General features: G+C 52.0%; 1 protein-coding gene across 9 annotated transcripts in view; it reads left to right on the top strand.

The window, feature by feature from the left end:
* Nucleotides 1-17,319, top strand: part of SCMH1 (Scm polycomb group protein homolog 1) — a 71,302-nt gene that overhangs the window by 21,348 nt on the left and 32,635 nt on the right. For 5 of the 9 annotated variants that reach the window (XM_069035777.1, XM_069035781.1, XM_069035783.1 and 2 more), the window contains 5 exons: nucleotides 839-907; nucleotides 6,296-6,366; nucleotides 7,637-7,871; nucleotides 10,448-10,536; nucleotides 11,099-11,342. In XM_069035777.1, coding sequence (XP_068891878.1) covers nucleotides 839-907; nucleotides 6,296-6,366; nucleotides 7,637-7,871; nucleotides 10,448-10,536; nucleotides 11,099-11,342 — 708 coding nt within the window. Of the gene's footprint in view, nucleotides 1-838; nucleotides 908-6,295; nucleotides 6,367-7,636; nucleotides 7,876-10,447; nucleotides 10,537-11,098; nucleotides 11,343-17,319 lie in introns of those variants that run through there. The other 4 variants (XM_069035784.1, XM_069035779.1, XM_069035780.1 and 1 more) reach the window with 4 other exon arrangements.

Below are 17,319 nucleotides of genomic sequence, written 5' to 3' on the forward strand. Positions count from 1 at the left end.
GCAACAGCCCTAAAAATGCTCTGTAAAATAAAGGAGCTGGAGTGCAGCAGCACTCCCAGGGTGCCCAGCCTGGCAGCAGCAGGTCAAGGAGCTGGCTCAGGGTGAACTCTGCTGTGGCACAGCAATCTTCCATGTCTCCTTTGGGCTGGAGGCTGCTGGAGGCAGGGATGAGCATTCCCCACTTCTTGCTCTGTCACTTTCCAGAGCTGTCTTGAGAACTTTAATTTTTTTTTGAGCTCTGAGACCCAAAGCTGTCATGAGCAAAGACAGCTCAGGTGAGCTGCTCTGCAGAGCTGGTGCTGCTTTGCTGTGCTCTCTTCCGAGCTGCAAGGGACCCATGGAAACCTGGTGTTGTGCATGGAGAGAGCACTTGTGCAGATTTTCAGAGAAGTCCTTTCCCAGTCACCACAAAGGGTTGAGGCTGTTTGTGTGGAATAACCTGCAGTTGATACACAAGGAGCCATTCTGCACCAAAGATTCACGTGAGCCAATTTAGTGGCAGTTATGTTTGTTCCTCTCAAGCCCTTTTTCTCATAGCTGAGATGATGGAGCTCTAGCAGTTTGCTGTTCTTTGTTACTGCTTGTCACTGAGGGAGAGCAGTGGCTGGTGGACACTAAGCAGGGATTGAGGTGCAAATGTAGATACCTCCTGTCAGGTACCTGCATGAGCTGTGGGGAGGAAGGGAGCACGCCCCAGAGACAGAGGCAAATCATTTGTGTTATGGGGTCATGATAGGGAGGTCACTCCTCTCCTCTGAGTGCCTGTAAAGCAGACACTGTTGAAGGGTGCATTGTCTGGCTCCTTTCCCTGACACAAGTGCTCTGTTTCTTGTCTCAGCCATAGACTGGAAAGATGGTAAAAAGCACAAGTACAGCCGCCCGTCAGAGTCTCCCTCCCAGTACCAAGGTAAGAGAGCTCCCTTCTTCCTTCCTGCTTTTTTTCCCCCCACTTCTCCCTTTTTTGATTTCTTAAGGTTTTTTTTTTTTGACAAGTGCATGGTGCAGTGTCAGGATTGGCCATCATCTGGAAGAAACTCTGAGCAGCTCATCACTGCCCAAAGCTTGGGCACATCCTTGTAGAGTTTGGGCCTGGAGAAGAGAAAGGTCTGAGGAGACCATAGAGCTGCTTCTAGTGCCTCAAGGGGCTCCAGGAGAGCTGAAGGGGGACTGCGGACAAGGACCTGAAGTGACAGGACAAGGGGAATGGCATCACACTGTCAGAGGGCAGGGTTAGATGGGATATGGAGAAGAAATTCTTCCCTGTGAGGGTGGGCAGGCCCTGGCACAGGCTGCCCAGAGAAGCTGTGGCTGCCCCTGGATCCCTGGAAGTGTCCAAGACCGGGTTGGACCAGGTTTGGAACAACTTGGGATGGTGGAAGGTGTCCCTGCCCATGGCAGGGGGTTGGACTGGATGGGCTTTAAGGTCCCTTCCAACTCAAACCATTCTGTGATTCTACACAGTGAGGGGGTGAAACTGCAGCGTCTTTTTGGCACGGAGCACTCTGTAGTCCAGGCTGGAAGGATTTCTGGCCAAAGCTGCATTGGGACACCTCTGAGGAGAGCAGGACAGACCAGACAGCACCCTGGTGTTTCAGAGTTGTTAGTTTTGACTCACACATTGTCACCTTTTACTGAGCAGGACAGTGAGCAGTGGGGCTCACGTTACCGACTGCAGCTGTTACCGATGGAGCACATGCAGCTGGATTGATGGCTGAGCAAAGTGCCTGGGACTGGGAAGGGTGGGACAGGCAGGAGCTGTGCCATGCCCGTGGGAGGGCTGACCCCTCGGGAGGCCATGCTCAGACATCAGGGACAGCCACTGTCACCTTGGATCCGGGAGCCCAGACGATGTTCTGCTCATTTTCATACCGAGCTGGCTCGGACTGTGCTGCTTTCATGTGCTGCCTTGGTGCTCCTTAGCAGCCCCACATATGGGCTGCAGACTTTAGTGGGGAAGCCTTGATCTGGGTAGGGCACGTTCTCCTTCACAGATGTGACCTGAAACGCACATATATTGTTTCAGTTGGATTGATGACCCCTAGGGAGCCAAAATGCTAATGGAGCCCAAACCAGACTTCAGTTAAAGATATAAACAGAAACTCCATCTTCATTTAAATTCTGGGCAAAGGATCAATGTTAAATGCAACATGAAGAGAATCAAAACATGAGGGTGCAGAGCTGCATTGTTCACAACTACTGCAGTTTGACCCCTTGGGTGTGTGGAGTGTTTTGTTTGGAGTAAGTATTTTTGAAGGTTAAGACATCAGAGCCCAAATCTGACTCTTTGCCTGGAAGTAATATCTGCCTTTGGCGTGAGCACATGACAAGCAGCTTTCCCAAGGCAAGCACAAGTGACAGACAGTCACCCCAGTGGCATTTCCACAGCCAAGTCACAGGGAGTCACACGGGTTCCCAATCCTTGGCTTTTGTTTGGCTCACAGATGTAGTTGCAAAAATAGGGTGTTTCTCATTAAAGTGTCTTTCTCTCATTTCTTCCTGTGAAGAAGATCCAGTGTGCTGGAGAGAGCTGGAGAGGGACTTGGGACAAGGGCCTGAAGAGCCAGGAGCTTCCCACTGCCAGAGGGCAGGGCTGGATGGGATACTGGGAAAAAATTCTTCCCTGGGAGGGTGGGCAGGCCCTGGCACAGGGTGCCCAGAGCAGCTGTGGCTGCCCCTGGATCCCTGGCAGTGTCCAAGGCCAGGGTGGATGCAGCTTGGAGCAGCCTGGCACAGTGGGAGGTGTCCCTGCCCATGGCAGGGGAGGTGGCACTGGATGAGCTTTAGGGCCCTTTCCAACCCAAACTATTTTATTGATTGGTTCTGTTTATGTTACTTGGAGGAACGCAGTCCTCTCCAATGGAGATCCTTCCAGTGGTGTCCTCTGCAAGGCAGGGGAGGGAACATGAAAGAGCAGGCAAAGACCAGCTGATTTTAGGGCTGGTAGGACAATTTGCATATTGTTCTGGGAACCAGCAGCAGTGGAGCAAGTATTGCTTTCTGGTGCAAGAGAGGGTTTCATTCCCTACAGTCAGCTCCTGCTCCATCACCAGTAAAAAGGACAGTTTAGGACTGGCTGAACTTTTTTCACAAAGCAAAGTGATGCACTGACAAGTGGAGAAAAACCATCAGTGTTTTTTGACCAACACTCTGGAAACAGGGTTACCTGCCCAGGCCAGATAAGAAACAAGCATCTTGCATCCTAAAATGTCCTGTCACTCTAGGGTAAGGCATCCAATTTATTAATATGGATAAGAATATTGAGAAAATATAAAATACAAGGCCATTGGTCAGTGCTTAGAAGAAAGCCAGGTAAGATACTCTCAGTTTTGCCCTCTGGCCTTACGCCCTCCATGCCCAGTGCCTGTAGAATGGCATGAGCAGCACCCGGCACTTTGGTGTCCTGGCTCTTTCTCAAGCACAGAGCTCGGGGCTTGTGCTCTGCTCCCCCATTAAAAAAGCCCCAATGCATCCTGCTTTTCTCAATTCTTTGGCAGCTATCCCTCTGTTGTAAAAAAAACAACCTCAGCTTTTGTGTTGTGCCATTTTTTTCTGATTCTGTCTGCAGTTCTTAGGTTGAGGCTGATTGTATTTGGTAAAGTTTAAGCGTACTTTGAAATTCCTGCTTGAAAAATATTGCATCATGAGCTAGATACTATTACTGAATTAATTTAAACCCATTCCTTCCATTCTGTGTGGGATTTCCTCTCATGCTAAGGGTGTGGTGGCAGCTTCCAGCTGCAGTCTGCAGTTTTTACCTTGGTTTCAGAGTAATCCTGAAAAAGAAGTCCAGATTCTACCTGTGCTTGCCCTGCCATCTGTGTGTAAGGGGATGGCTGGTAGTGAACAGAGAGGGAGGGAGGGAAGGCTGAACACTGCTGTATCAGCTCTCTTTTCTTAGAAGTCTTTCCGCGGCTCCTGCTTTTCTTTGCAATATAAATCACCAGAACCCTTAGTCATAGGAATCAGAGAATCACGGAATATCCTGAGCTGAATGGGACCCACAGGGATCATCAATTCCAGCCCCAGGCCCTGCCCAGACACCCCAACAGCCCCACCCTGGGCATCCCTGGCAGCGCTGCCCAAACGCTCCTGGAGCTCTGGCAGCCTCGGGGCCGTGCCCATTCCCTGGGGAGCCTGGGCAGTGCCCAGCAGCCTCTGGGGGAAGAGCCTTTCCCTGCTCTCCAGCCTGAGCCTGCCCTGGCCCAGCTTCATGCTGTTCTCTCAGGTCCTAGAGAAGCTGCAGTTTTAGTGCTGTGTGTGTCTTCATACACAGTTGAATCCCAGCAGGCTCTAGAATTAATCTCAAATAAGTTCCGTGTCCAAACACTATTTTTAGATGCCTGCAGCTGTCTCAGAAATTCCCTGCTCCCTCTGGGGCTGTGCAGCGTGGATCTCAGCTGTGGGGTGAGCTGCTGCAGGGAGCAGGGCAGCCTCCCTTGGTGTGGAGGGAGTGAAAAGTGGAAAGATTAAAACCATGACAACTTTTAATAGCAATTCATTGAAACCATCTGAGGGGAGGGTTGGGTTTTGTTAAATAGAATTGCCAAGCACAGCTGATCCTGTTCAAGCTGCTGGCTCAGGGCCTGGGGCTGAGACTGGTACTGCTCACCTGGTACTGTCACCTGGGCATCCTCTGTGCTCCAGGGACAATGGCCTCTGAAGGGCTACCCCAGTCTGAGATGAGCCCAGATCAGCAACCAGAGTTAAGGGATGGGATGCATAAGGCATTTCCAGGCCAGGAGTGCCCAGCTTGCCTTACCTGGGTGTTTACTCCACGTTATTCATACAAAGAGTTTCATTGACAGAACCAAGTATGAAATCATATCTTCAATTAAAGCAAAAGAATTTTGGTTTTGTGAGAGCATCGTTGCAGTAACTCACTGAATTTCTTCATTCACCCAGTGTGAGACTGTAGCTGAAAGGAAAATATGTGCCAGTGGATGGAGCTGAGTGCTCTGGGACATGGAGAGTGCTGTCACTCTGTAAACAGCGATATTCAGCCAGTGTGGCAGTGGAACTGTATTTTTTCTGTTCATTTTCCCTATTTTTAACAGTGTACTAGTCATCTGCATGGGAGCTGGTGAGAAAGCAGCATTCCTTGTATTTATTTGAAGCTTGTAGATTATGAAGGCTCCTCTGTGCACAAGGCAGCACTGAAGCAATGTGTGCTGACCTTACTGCCTCAATTTTCAGAGGTGTGGTGTGTGCTGCAGTAGCTAAAATGGCTCTTAATATAGCTTTTATTTTGAAAATAGACTGATTAAGAACTTGCCTTGACTCGGGGAAGCAGTGGCTGACTTTAATTGTGCTGCCACCAATGCTCTTGAAAGGCCTTGAAAACAGTGGTCTCCCGGGAGCTGTTTGGATGAATGCAAGCGAATGTCATGCTGGAAGGTTCCTCTCCCAGCTGCTCTGTTTAAATGGCAAAAGTCATGATTTGCTCGGATCACAGGAGCTTTTAATTCCTCATTTAATAACAGGTTTCCCTGGGTGGCATATTGTTTTTACCCTTCCTGCTGTACATGAGGAAGGTGCAGGCAAGGATGAAATGTGCTTCCTGTGGCAGCAGCACTCAGTGGAAGGAGACTTGGTGTCGGATGTGAGGTGTTGAGCTCAGTAAATTCCTGTTTGGAGGATCCCTCCTCCCACCCTGCCCGTCCTATGGACTCCATGGCACTTCTGGAAGTTAATTGCTGACCTGTCCACTGATTGCTGGGGTTGGGCTGATCCCTGGCCCATGGGGTGGGCTCTGTGTGTGCTGGACCAGGGGGACTGTACAGTCACCACAAAGCAGGCTCCTATTCTAAATCCATGATTTAGAATCATGGGATCACAGAATGGCTTGGGCTGGAAATGACCTTAGAGATAATCTTGTTCCAGCCCCCAAGCTGGGCTGCTTGTAGCCCACGGTGACTGTTCGTAATCCCCAGACTGAGTGATGTGTTTAATGAATGGTTTTTAAGGGACAGTTGTCTGGAAGACTCCGCAGATTCCCATCTGTGCTGGATGTTTCCCATTAAGTTGTAGGTTGTTATCCTGACTCTGTGCAGCCCCTTCTCACAGCGCGGAGGCAGGAGGATGCCGAAGGCAGCTCTGGGCTTTGTTCTGCCTGTCAGTTGCAGTTGTAAATCTTCTGTGCTCGAAGACATCAGAGGTTCTTGATGAAAACATGTTGCCTGTGAGCACCTCCTCTGTGACAAGTGCAGAACTGCTGGCTCAGGAGTCTGGCCAGCTCTTTTTCTGAGAATTTTGCTCGTCCAGTTCCTAGTTGAATCCTTTTGTTTTTACTTCTCAGGTCACTTCACCTGGGAGAAATACCTGAAAGAGACATGTGCCATCCCAGCTCCTGCCCATTGTTTCAAGCAGGTAAGAGGGTGACAACAGGAAAGGTCAAGGTCTATGGTCCACTGGGGACCCCAGAGTTCTGTGCCTGGGATAGGCCTCTGGTTTGGCAAGGAAATTACTTAAGGATATTGGAGACTCAACAGCAAATTTAGAAGATACGTTTAGAGTAGCACAGAAGATTTTCCTCTCAAGTGTGCATGTTGGGAATATGAGTATGCTGTTACTCTGTCAAGCACAGGCCCTTGGAGAAAGTGTCCTGAGTAGGATAGGATCCAGCTTTTGGTGGATCCTGCCCAGTAAGGAGATTTTGGTCAGAATTCACCCTATTTTTGTGACAGAATAGCAGCCCCTGGGCAGCAGGTATTGAGCCCAGAGGTGGTTGTGCTGAGTACAGGGGGTGAAGGAGTGAATCAGTGTGGGGCACCTGGGTCAGGGCAGAGGGGAGCGGGGAGCATGAGTGTCTGTTGTGTGGGTCTGGGATTGGCTGGGTGAGTCTTCCCAGGAGAGTGTTAATCCCCTGTACTGGGCACTGATGGGGCTGCACATCAAATCCTGGGATCAGTTTTGGGCCCCTCACAAGGGGGCTGGAGCATGTCCAGAGAAGGGAATGGAGCTGGGAAGCGCCTGGAGCCCCAGGAGCGGCTGAGGGAGCTGGAAAGGGGCTCAGCCTGGAGCAAAGGAGGCTCAGGGGGGACCTTGTGGTTCTGCACAAGTCCCTGACAGGAGGGGGCAGCCGGGGGGGTCGGGCTCTGCTGGCAGGGAACAGGGACAGGAGGAGAGGGAACGGCCTCAGGCTGGGCCAGGGGACGGGCAGGTTGTATATCAGGAAAATTTCTTCACTGAAAGGCTGATCAGGCCTGGTGGAGTCCCCATCCCTGGAAGTGGTCAAAAAATTGTAGATACGGTGCTTAGGGACATGGGTCAGTGGTGGGCTTGGCAGTGCTGTAGGAACAGCTGGAATCGATGATGTTAGAGGTGTTTTCCAGCATTAATGATTCTGTGATTCCGAGAGAACAGGCTTTAATTGCCCAGATGATGCGGGATGGAAGGATGGGGGTTTGTTACAGACCCACCAGGGCTTGCTGAGCTGTCTGTGGTGCCTGTTCTGTGCTGTGCCTGGAGAGGCTGTCAGCCTTCAGTAGACTCCATTTGGCTGCTCTTAGTGCTGAAGCTTTGTGCCTGAGCTGGTGCAGTACTGGCAATCCTGAGCTGGTGCAGTACTGGCAATCCTGAGCTGGTGCATGTACTGGCAATCCTGGCTCTGACTGGCCCTCTGTTCCACTCTTTGCAGTCCTACACTCCACCTGCAAACGAGTTCAAGATCAGTATGAAACTGGAGGCCCAGGACCCCCGGAACACCACGTCCACGTGCATCGCCACCGTGGTGGGGCTGACGGGCGCCCGCCTGCGCCTGCGCCTCGATGGCAGCGACAACAAGAACGACTTCTGGAGGCTGGTGGACTCTGCTGAGATCCAGCCCATTGGGAACTGTGAGAAGAATGGAGGGATGCTGCAGCCTCCACTGGGTGAGCTGGAGTTCAGCTGGCCAGCAAGGGTGAAATTGATGGTGGGGAAAGCTTGGGGGTTTTTATAGATCTGTGCTTGGGACACAGGCCCATGTCCCTGCCTACTCTGGGATACATAAACCACACCAGGTCTGTATTTCCACACAGACACTGTGACGTGGACAGAGAGGTCCTTTAGGGTGTAGATGAAAGAGGTTTCTGCACCAAGGTGAGCTGCTTGCCCTGGTTGCAGCTCAAGCTCAGGATTGTGGCCCAGAGAAGCTGTGGCTGCCCCATCTCTGGAAGTGTCCAAGGCCAGGTTGGACAGGGCTTGGAGTAACCTGGGATAGTGGAAGATTGTCCCAGCCCATGGCAGAGGAGTGAAACTGGTCTTTAAGGTCCCTTCCAACCCAACCTACCCTGTGATTCTAGGATTCAATACCAGCTTACCTGGACAGGAAACATAATGTCTGAAAAGGCTCACAGTGATTAAAGTCCTGTCTCATGTGAAGGGACACTTGCAAGAATTCATACTTACTTATTTCATTTTGCTTGGCTACAACTTTATAAATAGCCTGGACAGTCTAACACTTCTTCCAGTCTTGTCTTCAGTTAAACACACAACACTTTCCATTTTCTTTGATGCTAGCCAAGTGACAAGCTGATTTGCTGGTTCCTCCCTGATAATCAGCAAGATTAACCTCCTGCATTCTGCTGCCTAATAGTAGTGTCTTCATAAATCTTTCTCTCCATTAGCATATCCCCAAATAATATTTTCAAGGCCAGGTTGGACAGGGCTTGGAGCAATCTGGTGTAGTGGAAGGTGTCCCTGCACATGGCAGGGGGTGGGATGAGATGAGCTTTAAGGTCCCTTCCAACGCAAACCATTCCGTGATTGTGCTGCCCACCGCTTCCCAAGCCCTGTCCCGGCTGCTCCTGTGCCGTGCCGGGTGTGGCCAGCAGAGGGCGCGAAGCGCGGCTAAAGCAGCCCGGGCTGTGCCGGGGCACCGGGGCGAGCTCGGGGACGGCTCCGGCCGGGCTGCTCCGTGTGCCCGGCCCTGGCCTGTGTCGCCTGCTTAACCTTACACCAGAGAGGAGGGCAGGGTTAGGTGAGATACTGGGAAAATTTTTTTCCCTGGGAGGGTGCTGAGGCCCTGGCACAGGGTGCCCAGAGAAGCTGTGGCTGCCCCTGGATCCTTGGAAGTGTCCAAGGCCAGGTTGGATGGGGCTTGGAGCAGCCTGGGACAGTGGAAGGTGTCTCTGCCCATGGCAGGGGAGTGGAACGAGATGATTTTGCACCCAGCATAAAGACAGGTAACAGAGCTAGTGCTGCAGTTGTCCTTCCTGCCTGCAGAGTGCAAGGGCTGAGAAAAGCCAGCAAGGTTTTTCTGTTTCCTGTAGTATTTTCCATGTGCACACATCTGCTGCTGCTCTTTCTTTACATAGATCATTCCAGTGACAGGACCCAGGGAATGGCTGGAGCTGGGCCAGGGCAGGCTCAGGCGGGAGAGCAGGGAAAGGTTCTTCCCCCAGAGGCTGCCGGGCACTGCCCAGGCTCGCCAGGGAATGGGCACGGCCCCGAGGCTGCCAGAGCTCCAGGAGCGTTTGGGCAGCGCTGCCAGGGATTGTTGGGGTGTCTGTGCAGGGCCTGGAGCTGAGCTGGATGAACCTTCCAGCTCAGGATATTTTATGATTTACATAAAGTCTTTTCTTTGCCACTCTGGGAGCTGAGCTCTCCCATCCCCTGCAGTTGTGGCTACTTGGGTTGGTTTCCAAGCTGGTCTGACAGAGTTCTGGGCTGGCAGTGCGACCTGTGCTGAGCATTGCAACCTTGGCAAAGTTTTGCCATGTTCTTGGTCCAGGTCCGGTGCCAGGATTACCTTCAAAACCCCACAAACACAGACCAAACACAGCTGAGCAGCAGAAATTGCCTGTGCAGGAAGATATACATTTAGCAAAGAAGATGTTCTGTGATAGCCTTCTGTTGGTTGTGTAGTCATAGTCAGTGCCATACATACTTCAGAGCATGTGAATTTGCTTTTTTTTTTCTTCCCATAAGCCCCCTCTTGTTATTTCTGTACTTTTTTCACAGCAGGTGTCAAGCCAAAACCTGATATCCTTCTCTGTAATGCTTAAATCTGTTTCCCAGCCAAGTCACAGGCTCTATTTCTTCAAAATAACTTGCCTGCAGCTCACACTAGAGGTGGAGGAGGCCACCCAGAAGCTGTGATTCCCTGTTGAGGAAGAAATTCCATAGCCTGAGTGTGCACTTGCTGATTCATGTCTCCCCTGCAGCAGGATCACTGGAGCTGCCAGCACTGATGCTGCACAAAGTGCTCTGCCTGAATTGTCAGTGGGTCAATGGGATTGTTATGATAAGTGAATATTGCAGTCAGACAGCTGTTTCCAGATGTTTCTTTTCAATAACACAATGCTTTGCGTTCAGAATATCTGGAAAAAGTCCCACCTGACTCCAGCATGGGAGGAGGGTGCTGTGGCATCACAGTTGTGTGAGTTCCCATCAGAGCAGACATGTGCTGCCAGATCCATTGACCTCCACAGTCTAAAAGTCTCCATCTCTGCTTCCCTCTCCTCAGGCTTCCGGCTGAATGCCTCCTCCTGGCCCATGTTCCTTCTGAAGACTCTGAATGGAGCAGAGATGGCTCCAGTCCGGATTTTTCACAAGGTATTTCACTGTTTGTGCAGATCCTTCTGGCAATGGCCCCTTCGCTGCAGAGCACTGAACTCAGAGCTGGTGTCTCATGAGAGATGTGCTGGTCCCAGAGGAGGTGACATTGCACAGCTTTGCCTCAGTGCTGCTCTAGGAGAGACCTGTGTCCTCTCCAGCTGTATTGTAGCAATGTCAAGATGCAGCCAGAGATCTGCCAAGGAAGTGCCTTGGGCTTCAGTGCTCGGGCTTGAGGCAGGAGCTGGTTTTTCACTGGAGCTGCAGGTGCTGCTCAAAGTGGGGAATGCAAGGTGGGAACGTCAGCACTGCTCTGAACGTCCCACTCCCTGGGTTTGGTCCAGCTGAGGGCAGAGCAGTGGGTAGTGGACTTTGCTGCCTGTTGATTAAAGGGCAGTGGCTGTGTAGCCCAGCCAGTGTGTACACACCTATTTGGGTCAAATCCAGCCCACTACCACCCTTCAGCTGTTCATGGAGGTGAGTTTGCTGGTGAGGGCACAGCCCTGGTGTGGGGAGGCAGTGGCATATCCCCTTTGAGCATATATTCCACTTCTTCTTGTAGGAACCACCATCTCCTTCCCAAAACTTCTTCAAGACAGGTATGAAGCTGGAGGCAGTGGACAGGAAGAACCCTCACTTCATCTGCCCGGCCACCATTGGGGAGGTGAGAGGTTCTGAGGTCCTCATAACATTTGATGGCTGGAGAGGTGCCTTCGATTACTGGTGCCGATATGATTCCCGGGACATCTTTCCCGTAGGCTGGTGTTCGCTGACTGGAGATAATCTGCAGCCCCCTGGTACAAAAGGTAAGGCCCACGCTGTTGCTTAGCTGTCTTTCTCCTCCACTCAGCTCTCAAAGAGCAGCAAAGCAGGCAGAGACTGGCAGCAAGGACATCTGGGTGCCCTGTCTGGTTTTTGTGCTGCTTCATGCATGGTAAAGGTACAGGTGATCAGATCTATGGCACTGGAACAGCCTGGCACCAAGGTGCTGAGGAGCAGCTATCCATAAAGATGAGCAGGATGATGGCTCGGGGGAGGGATGGTGCTGTACAACATTGCTGAGGTCTGCTCCTCCCCAGGAATTTCCTTGCAGTTTTTCCTGCGCCTTTGAACCACATTTCCCTGTGGAGTTTTTCTCAGAGGGACTGGACTAATGAGAACTGTGAATTGCAGGACTGCGCCTCTTTGTACTTTGGGCAGTTTTCTTGCTCTGCCTTATGTTGTGAACATGGACGAAGCAGGTGTGGAGCAGGTGGTACCTGCTGCATTCCCAGGACTGTGATTGCTGAGTAGGAGCAGCACTGGGGAGCTTGCTGCCTTGCAAAGGTGTGAGCCATGGCTGGTTTGATTCTCAGACGTGTCTCAAGCTTTCTCACATCACAGGTGTGTTTGGGCCCGGGGGGGCTGTCACTGTCCCCAAGCACATCCCCCTGGCATTTGTTGGCTGGCAAGCCCTGCACGTGCTTGTCAATGAAATGAGGGGCAGGAGAGCAACCTCTCTGCCAGAGCTGAAGGATTGCTTAGGAAAGGCATTTCTCTGATGAGACTGTTCCTCTTAGAAATCCCGGGTCAGCTCATGCTGCCCTGTCAGGCTGGCACTGCCCTGTGTCCCTGCCGTGGGCCAGGTCTGCGCTCGGGGCTGCAGGGCTGGTGTCAGTGGGCTGCCTGAGGTGATCTCCCATGACCTGTGTGCAGGCAGAGCTGTGGGCTCCCCTTGGGTGGGGATGATTCCTCTTTATCTTGGATTTCTTCATTTTGCCTTGATGTTCCCAGCATCTCCCTCTCTTCTTGCTGGTTGTTTGTGTCCCACCTGCTGCTGCCCTGCAGGCTCTGCAGAGCACTGGGGCCCTCTCGGCCAGTGCCTGACCCCTCCAGTGATGCCCTGCAGTCAGGGGCTCTCACCAGGCTCTCTCCAGGGTGCCTCTGAGGTACTGCACAGTGGCTAAAGACATGTTTGTGTTGTGTGGGAGCTTTCCTGGCAGTAACCTGGGGGTGGAATGTTTCAGGAGCACGGTGGAAGCCGCCTTCTCAGGAGAAGTGGGAACCTCTGTCTGACCCACGGCCCCAGCAAAGGCAGCTCTGCTCCTCCCCAGCCTCCCCTTGCCAAGGGCTGAAGTTGTGAGTGAGCAGAGCCCAGTCAGTTATCCAGAAACAGCATCCCATTGTGCCATCCTGGGAAGCTTGAGCTTTCCCCCTTGGCAGGTGGCACTGACAGCTTCTCCCTTTCACATTGGCTCCATGTACAATGACTTCCTGCTCACATACAAAAACAGTGACCCCCAAAAGCCACATCTCCCCACTCACAGGCAGAGGCAGCCCTCACTCTCAGGCAGATTTCTGCTCGCTTTGTCCTTTATTTTCAACTAGTGGGACAAGAGTAGGGGTTGACAGGGGTTGCATGAGCCATGCAAAAATGCCAGGGAGTTGAGATCAGCCTTGTCTTTGTGGCTTTACTTCTCCCTCTGTGACTGTCTGCTCCCTTTCCTGCCCAAGAATTTCTGACTTCCACTTTGTGGGTTTAAACCAAAAGAACAGAGTACTGGGAAGTTTCTCTTTTTTAATGAAATTCCTCCTGTGTTTCCTCACTCCTCAGCCCTGCTGTGGTGGAGGGTTGATCACAGTCCTCCCAGACCTGAGCGTGCTGCTCTTGGCAGGGTTGGAGGACACATCACCACAGAGGAATCGCCCTTTCCTCGAGCTCCAATAAACCTTCTCCATGTGCCAGCCTAGAGCCTGCAGGACTATGTGGTGGAGTCGGGCAGTTTCCCTTTCCTGGTAGGAATTCCTCCTAAAGAGCTCTGGAGAGACACGCAGGGGATCAAGTGCTGCTGTGCTAATACTGGTCTGTGCTCATATACTGGACTGACCGTGTGAGGTCCTTGTGGAATCTTGTGAAGAGCTAACTCCATGGAAAGTGAGGAATCCTGTGAAGAGCCAACTCCATGAGGAATGACAGCTTCCTGGGGCTGAGCAAAAAGATGCCTCGTGGGATGAGCTCACGTTCAAGGGAAGCAGAACTTCAAAGAGGGCAGGCGTGTTTATTTAACACTGGTAACTCCATTCAGCTCTAATCTGACTCTGCTGCTGGCTGCCAGCGGAGGTGGAGGAGTGCAGGGCTTCTCCCAGCCATGGTTCCTCTCCATCTCCGAGCCCTCCCACTCCCAGCAGTGTTTGTTTAGCTGGAGTGGCTGGGCAGGGAGCTGGTGGAGCTGGGGCCCAGCCAGCCACTCCGGGGAGCTTTCATGAGGGCACGTGTGTGTGTTAAGGAAGGAAAGGGAGGTCAAACAGCACCGAGGAGCAGCCTGCACACCCACTTGGTAATTCCATTGCTGCCTGCTGGCTGTGCAGCAGCCTGCTGAGAGAGCTCAGTGGCCAGATGGCTGTGGGCTCCCAGGCATCTCCTGGAGCTCCTGTCCAGATGCAGCACATCTTAGAGCTGGGGGATCCAAACCAGCACACACCACACAGGGAAAATGTAGTTCTGGGAGTGCCTTCGCCCGTGGTGGGTCCTGGTCCTCTCTCCACGTTGGCTATGGGCTGGGGATAGATGTTGGCTCTGCTGGACTACAGAGCAGGGTGGAATGTGGAAGAGTTCATCCTGTGCATCCTCAGCTTCTCCACCTCAGCCTGGCAGCCATTAGGGGAGGCAGGTCCCAGTGGCTGTCCCAAAGGGTGGGGAGTTCTGTGCGTGTGTAGCAAACTTCCCTCAGCATCCCTCCCACACCAGTGGGGTGCTCCCAGGGTTGTTCATTGGCCAGGAATCCCCACTCCACTCCTCATACATGGTGTGCAGCATCTTACATGTCTTTTCATGCCTCTTCTGCATGTGTTTTTTTACCCTTAAATACATATCTGGGCTTTTAGGAATATAAAGTGAAGTGGACTTTCTGTTCAGCTGAGCTCTGGCTGGGAGCCTGGAGCTCTGCTCAGAGGGTATAGAGTCAGAGAACATCCTGAGCTGGAAGGGACCCACAAGGATCATCCAGTCCAACTCCTGGCCCAGCACAGCACAACCACAATCGAAGCTGAACACCCTCTGCTATTCTTTCTCAAATGTTTTCTCCCAGGTACCTCCCAGGACCATCTCTGAGAAGTCAGAACAATGGGTAGGCTGGTTCAGTCACAGCTCCTGCACTTCCCTTGCTCAGGACTTGTGGGGTCACTTCAGAGTTTCAGAAATTAGGGGATTTTAACTGTTCCTGGAAGAGCTGCTTGCATGATTCTCTTACTGAGTCAAGCACTCATCCTAGAGAAGTACTGACTGAGAAATATTTATCTGTCACAGCACACAGACATAAACCAGCTGAATTAAGGTTACATGGGGCTTCCTACAACGTTCTGTTGCACAGTGGGGTCAGATTCAGAATAAGGGCAAAGCAGAGGAGAGAGAGATGTCTCCCCATCTTTAGATACTTCAGCACACAAAAGTGAGGCCAGAATACACTGTGTGCACATTGCTAACAACAAGGATTTTTGTCAACAGAAGAACCTGAAGGTATGTTGGGTGGAGAAGGAGTTACCCACACCTTCCAGGTGTGTGTGCTTTCCCACTGGAGTTAGATAGTGATCCAGCTGGCAGCACAGCAGGTGCAGGAGGTGGCTGATGTTCCTCAGGCCAAGAACTTCAAGGTTTAGGTGTTTGATGCACATAAGGAGTGCACGAGTCTGTGCACTGTAGCAATAGTTGGTAGAATGGTTGGAAGTGTAATTTGGGAGGGAAGCAGAGATTGAAGGAGGAAAATGTGTATATCAGGTGTGGTGGGTTGTCCTGGGAGCAGCTGAGCACCCCCAGCCACTCACTGCCACAGTGGGATGGGAGAGAGAATCAGAAGGGTAAAGGGGTGAAAACTGATTGAGGTACAGTTTAACAGGTAAAGCAAAAGCTGCAGGTGCAGGCCAAGCCAGACAGTCACTGCTCCCCACCACAGGCGGGTGCTCAGCACCCCCAGGAGAGCCGGGTCCATCCCATGGGCTGGGGACTGGGAAGACAAACACCCTGGCTCCATGCTCCCTTTCCCTCCTTCCCCAGCTCTACATGCAGGGCATGGAGCTGTAGGGTCTGGGGCATCCCTGGGGCAGTGGGGTCTCAGCTGTGCCCCCTCCCAGCTCCCTGTGCCCCCCAGCCCAATGCTGGCCATGGGAACAGAGCAGAGCTGGGCTCTGTGCAGGCCCAGCCCAGCCCAGCTGGCCCGTGGGGTGTTGTCAGCCCTGCCTGGGGTGCAAACCCCAGCACAGCAGCACCCGAGCTGCTGCTGCAGAAAGAGAACTCCAGGCCCAGCCAAACCCAGGGCTTTGGAAAAACTTTTGCATGCATTTTACTTCTTCTAACCATCCTTCTGCTTGGGAAGCCTGTGGGCTCTTAGGACAGGTCACTGCCATAAGTGGAGAGTGGATGTGGGAAGCTGCTTTGGAGAGTCCCTCCCCTTTATAAGCAGTGCAGAAAATCGATATTTAGGAGCAACCTAAAGAATAAGGGTGGTTGTTTAGTTACTTTAAATCATGGCTGGGGAGAAAGAGAGAAGGAGATGCACACAGAAATGGAGGTGCTGCTGCTGAGCTTCAGGGAAACAAAGAGGAAAATAACTGTGATAAAAATTGATGAGAAAAAAGAGAAAGAGATAAGAGGCTGGTTAATGATTGTAGTTTCCGGGGCCGCCTGCTCTTAGCAGGGAGGTGGGATGAGGGAAATCCCCCTCAGCCAAGGCGTGGTTCTGTCTGCCTCTGTAATTCATGGGAAATGTGGGAGTTCACAGCCGATCACAGACTAGAGGAAAGCTCAGTTCTTTGTAGTCAGGGAAGCAAGCACACATTGGTACAGGATCCATGGAAAGTTACTTTCCTTTCTGAAGTGGTTTGTGGGATGGAGAACTGTGAGGCCCTGGGGGAAGAGCAACTAAAGCAGCATCTTCTCAGGTACTTCTGCATGGAAGCTTCATGCTCTGAGCTCTTCACCTGAGGAGTTGGTGACTGAGGGGTCCCTTTCTGCCAGGTAAAGGCACGTGGGCTGGGAAAAAGGCCTGGGCAGGTGGGATCAGGGCTTTCTGCCTGGACATGTGATTGTGGGCTCAGGCATCTGAGAATTCCCACAGGATCCGTCTTTGTTCAAGAAAGGGCTCTTACTTAAACACCAGCTTTAAGCTTTGAAGAAGTGCAGGCATTTTTCTAGGGTTTGTGCCACAGTATCAAGGTCTTTAGCTGGGATTTGGTTCACAAACTGTGAGACCTTTACATGACCCTCTTACAGCTGAGTGCCAGTGGCTGTGTGCACAATCCCAACAGTGCTGCTGCTGGGGGAGGCTGTGGCAGTGACAGTCTTCCTGGCCCTTTGAAATCAGCTCATTTTTTCTGTCCTCAGAAGTCTAGATTTAATCCATACCTATGGAAGGACCTTCCCCACACACACACATATGGACACCTCTTTCTCTGTAACAGCATCCTTTAAACCTGCTCCCACGTTTCACGTGTTACTGCTGGAGGGCAGGGAAATACTGTCACCTTGAACACAGGGATGCAGGGACACACCTGCCCAGGGACACAGGTAAAGCCCTCAGTGTCTGTAGCTCAGAAGGTCCCTGTGCTGTTCCTCCATTTGGGCTGTGCCCTTGGCTGATGCTGAGTTGCTCTGGAGTTCCTCATGGGTTTGCTACTCCCTATTCCATCCTTTGGATGCTCTGTGACAGAAGAGGGGTGACTCCGTGCTGTGGGAGAGGGGCAGCAGTGAAAGCGTTAAGATTGGGCGGGCAGAGCTGGAAGCTGCTTCAGCTCTGGAATTTGGAGGACTGG

Source organism: Aphelocoma coerulescens, chromosome 23 (genome assembly GCF_041296385.1).
Source record: "Aphelocoma coerulescens isolate FSJ_1873_10779 chromosome 23, UR_Acoe_1.0, whole genome shotgun sequence".
Taxonomy (NCBI): Eukaryota; Metazoa; Chordata; class Aves; order Passeriformes; family Corvidae; genus Aphelocoma; species Aphelocoma coerulescens.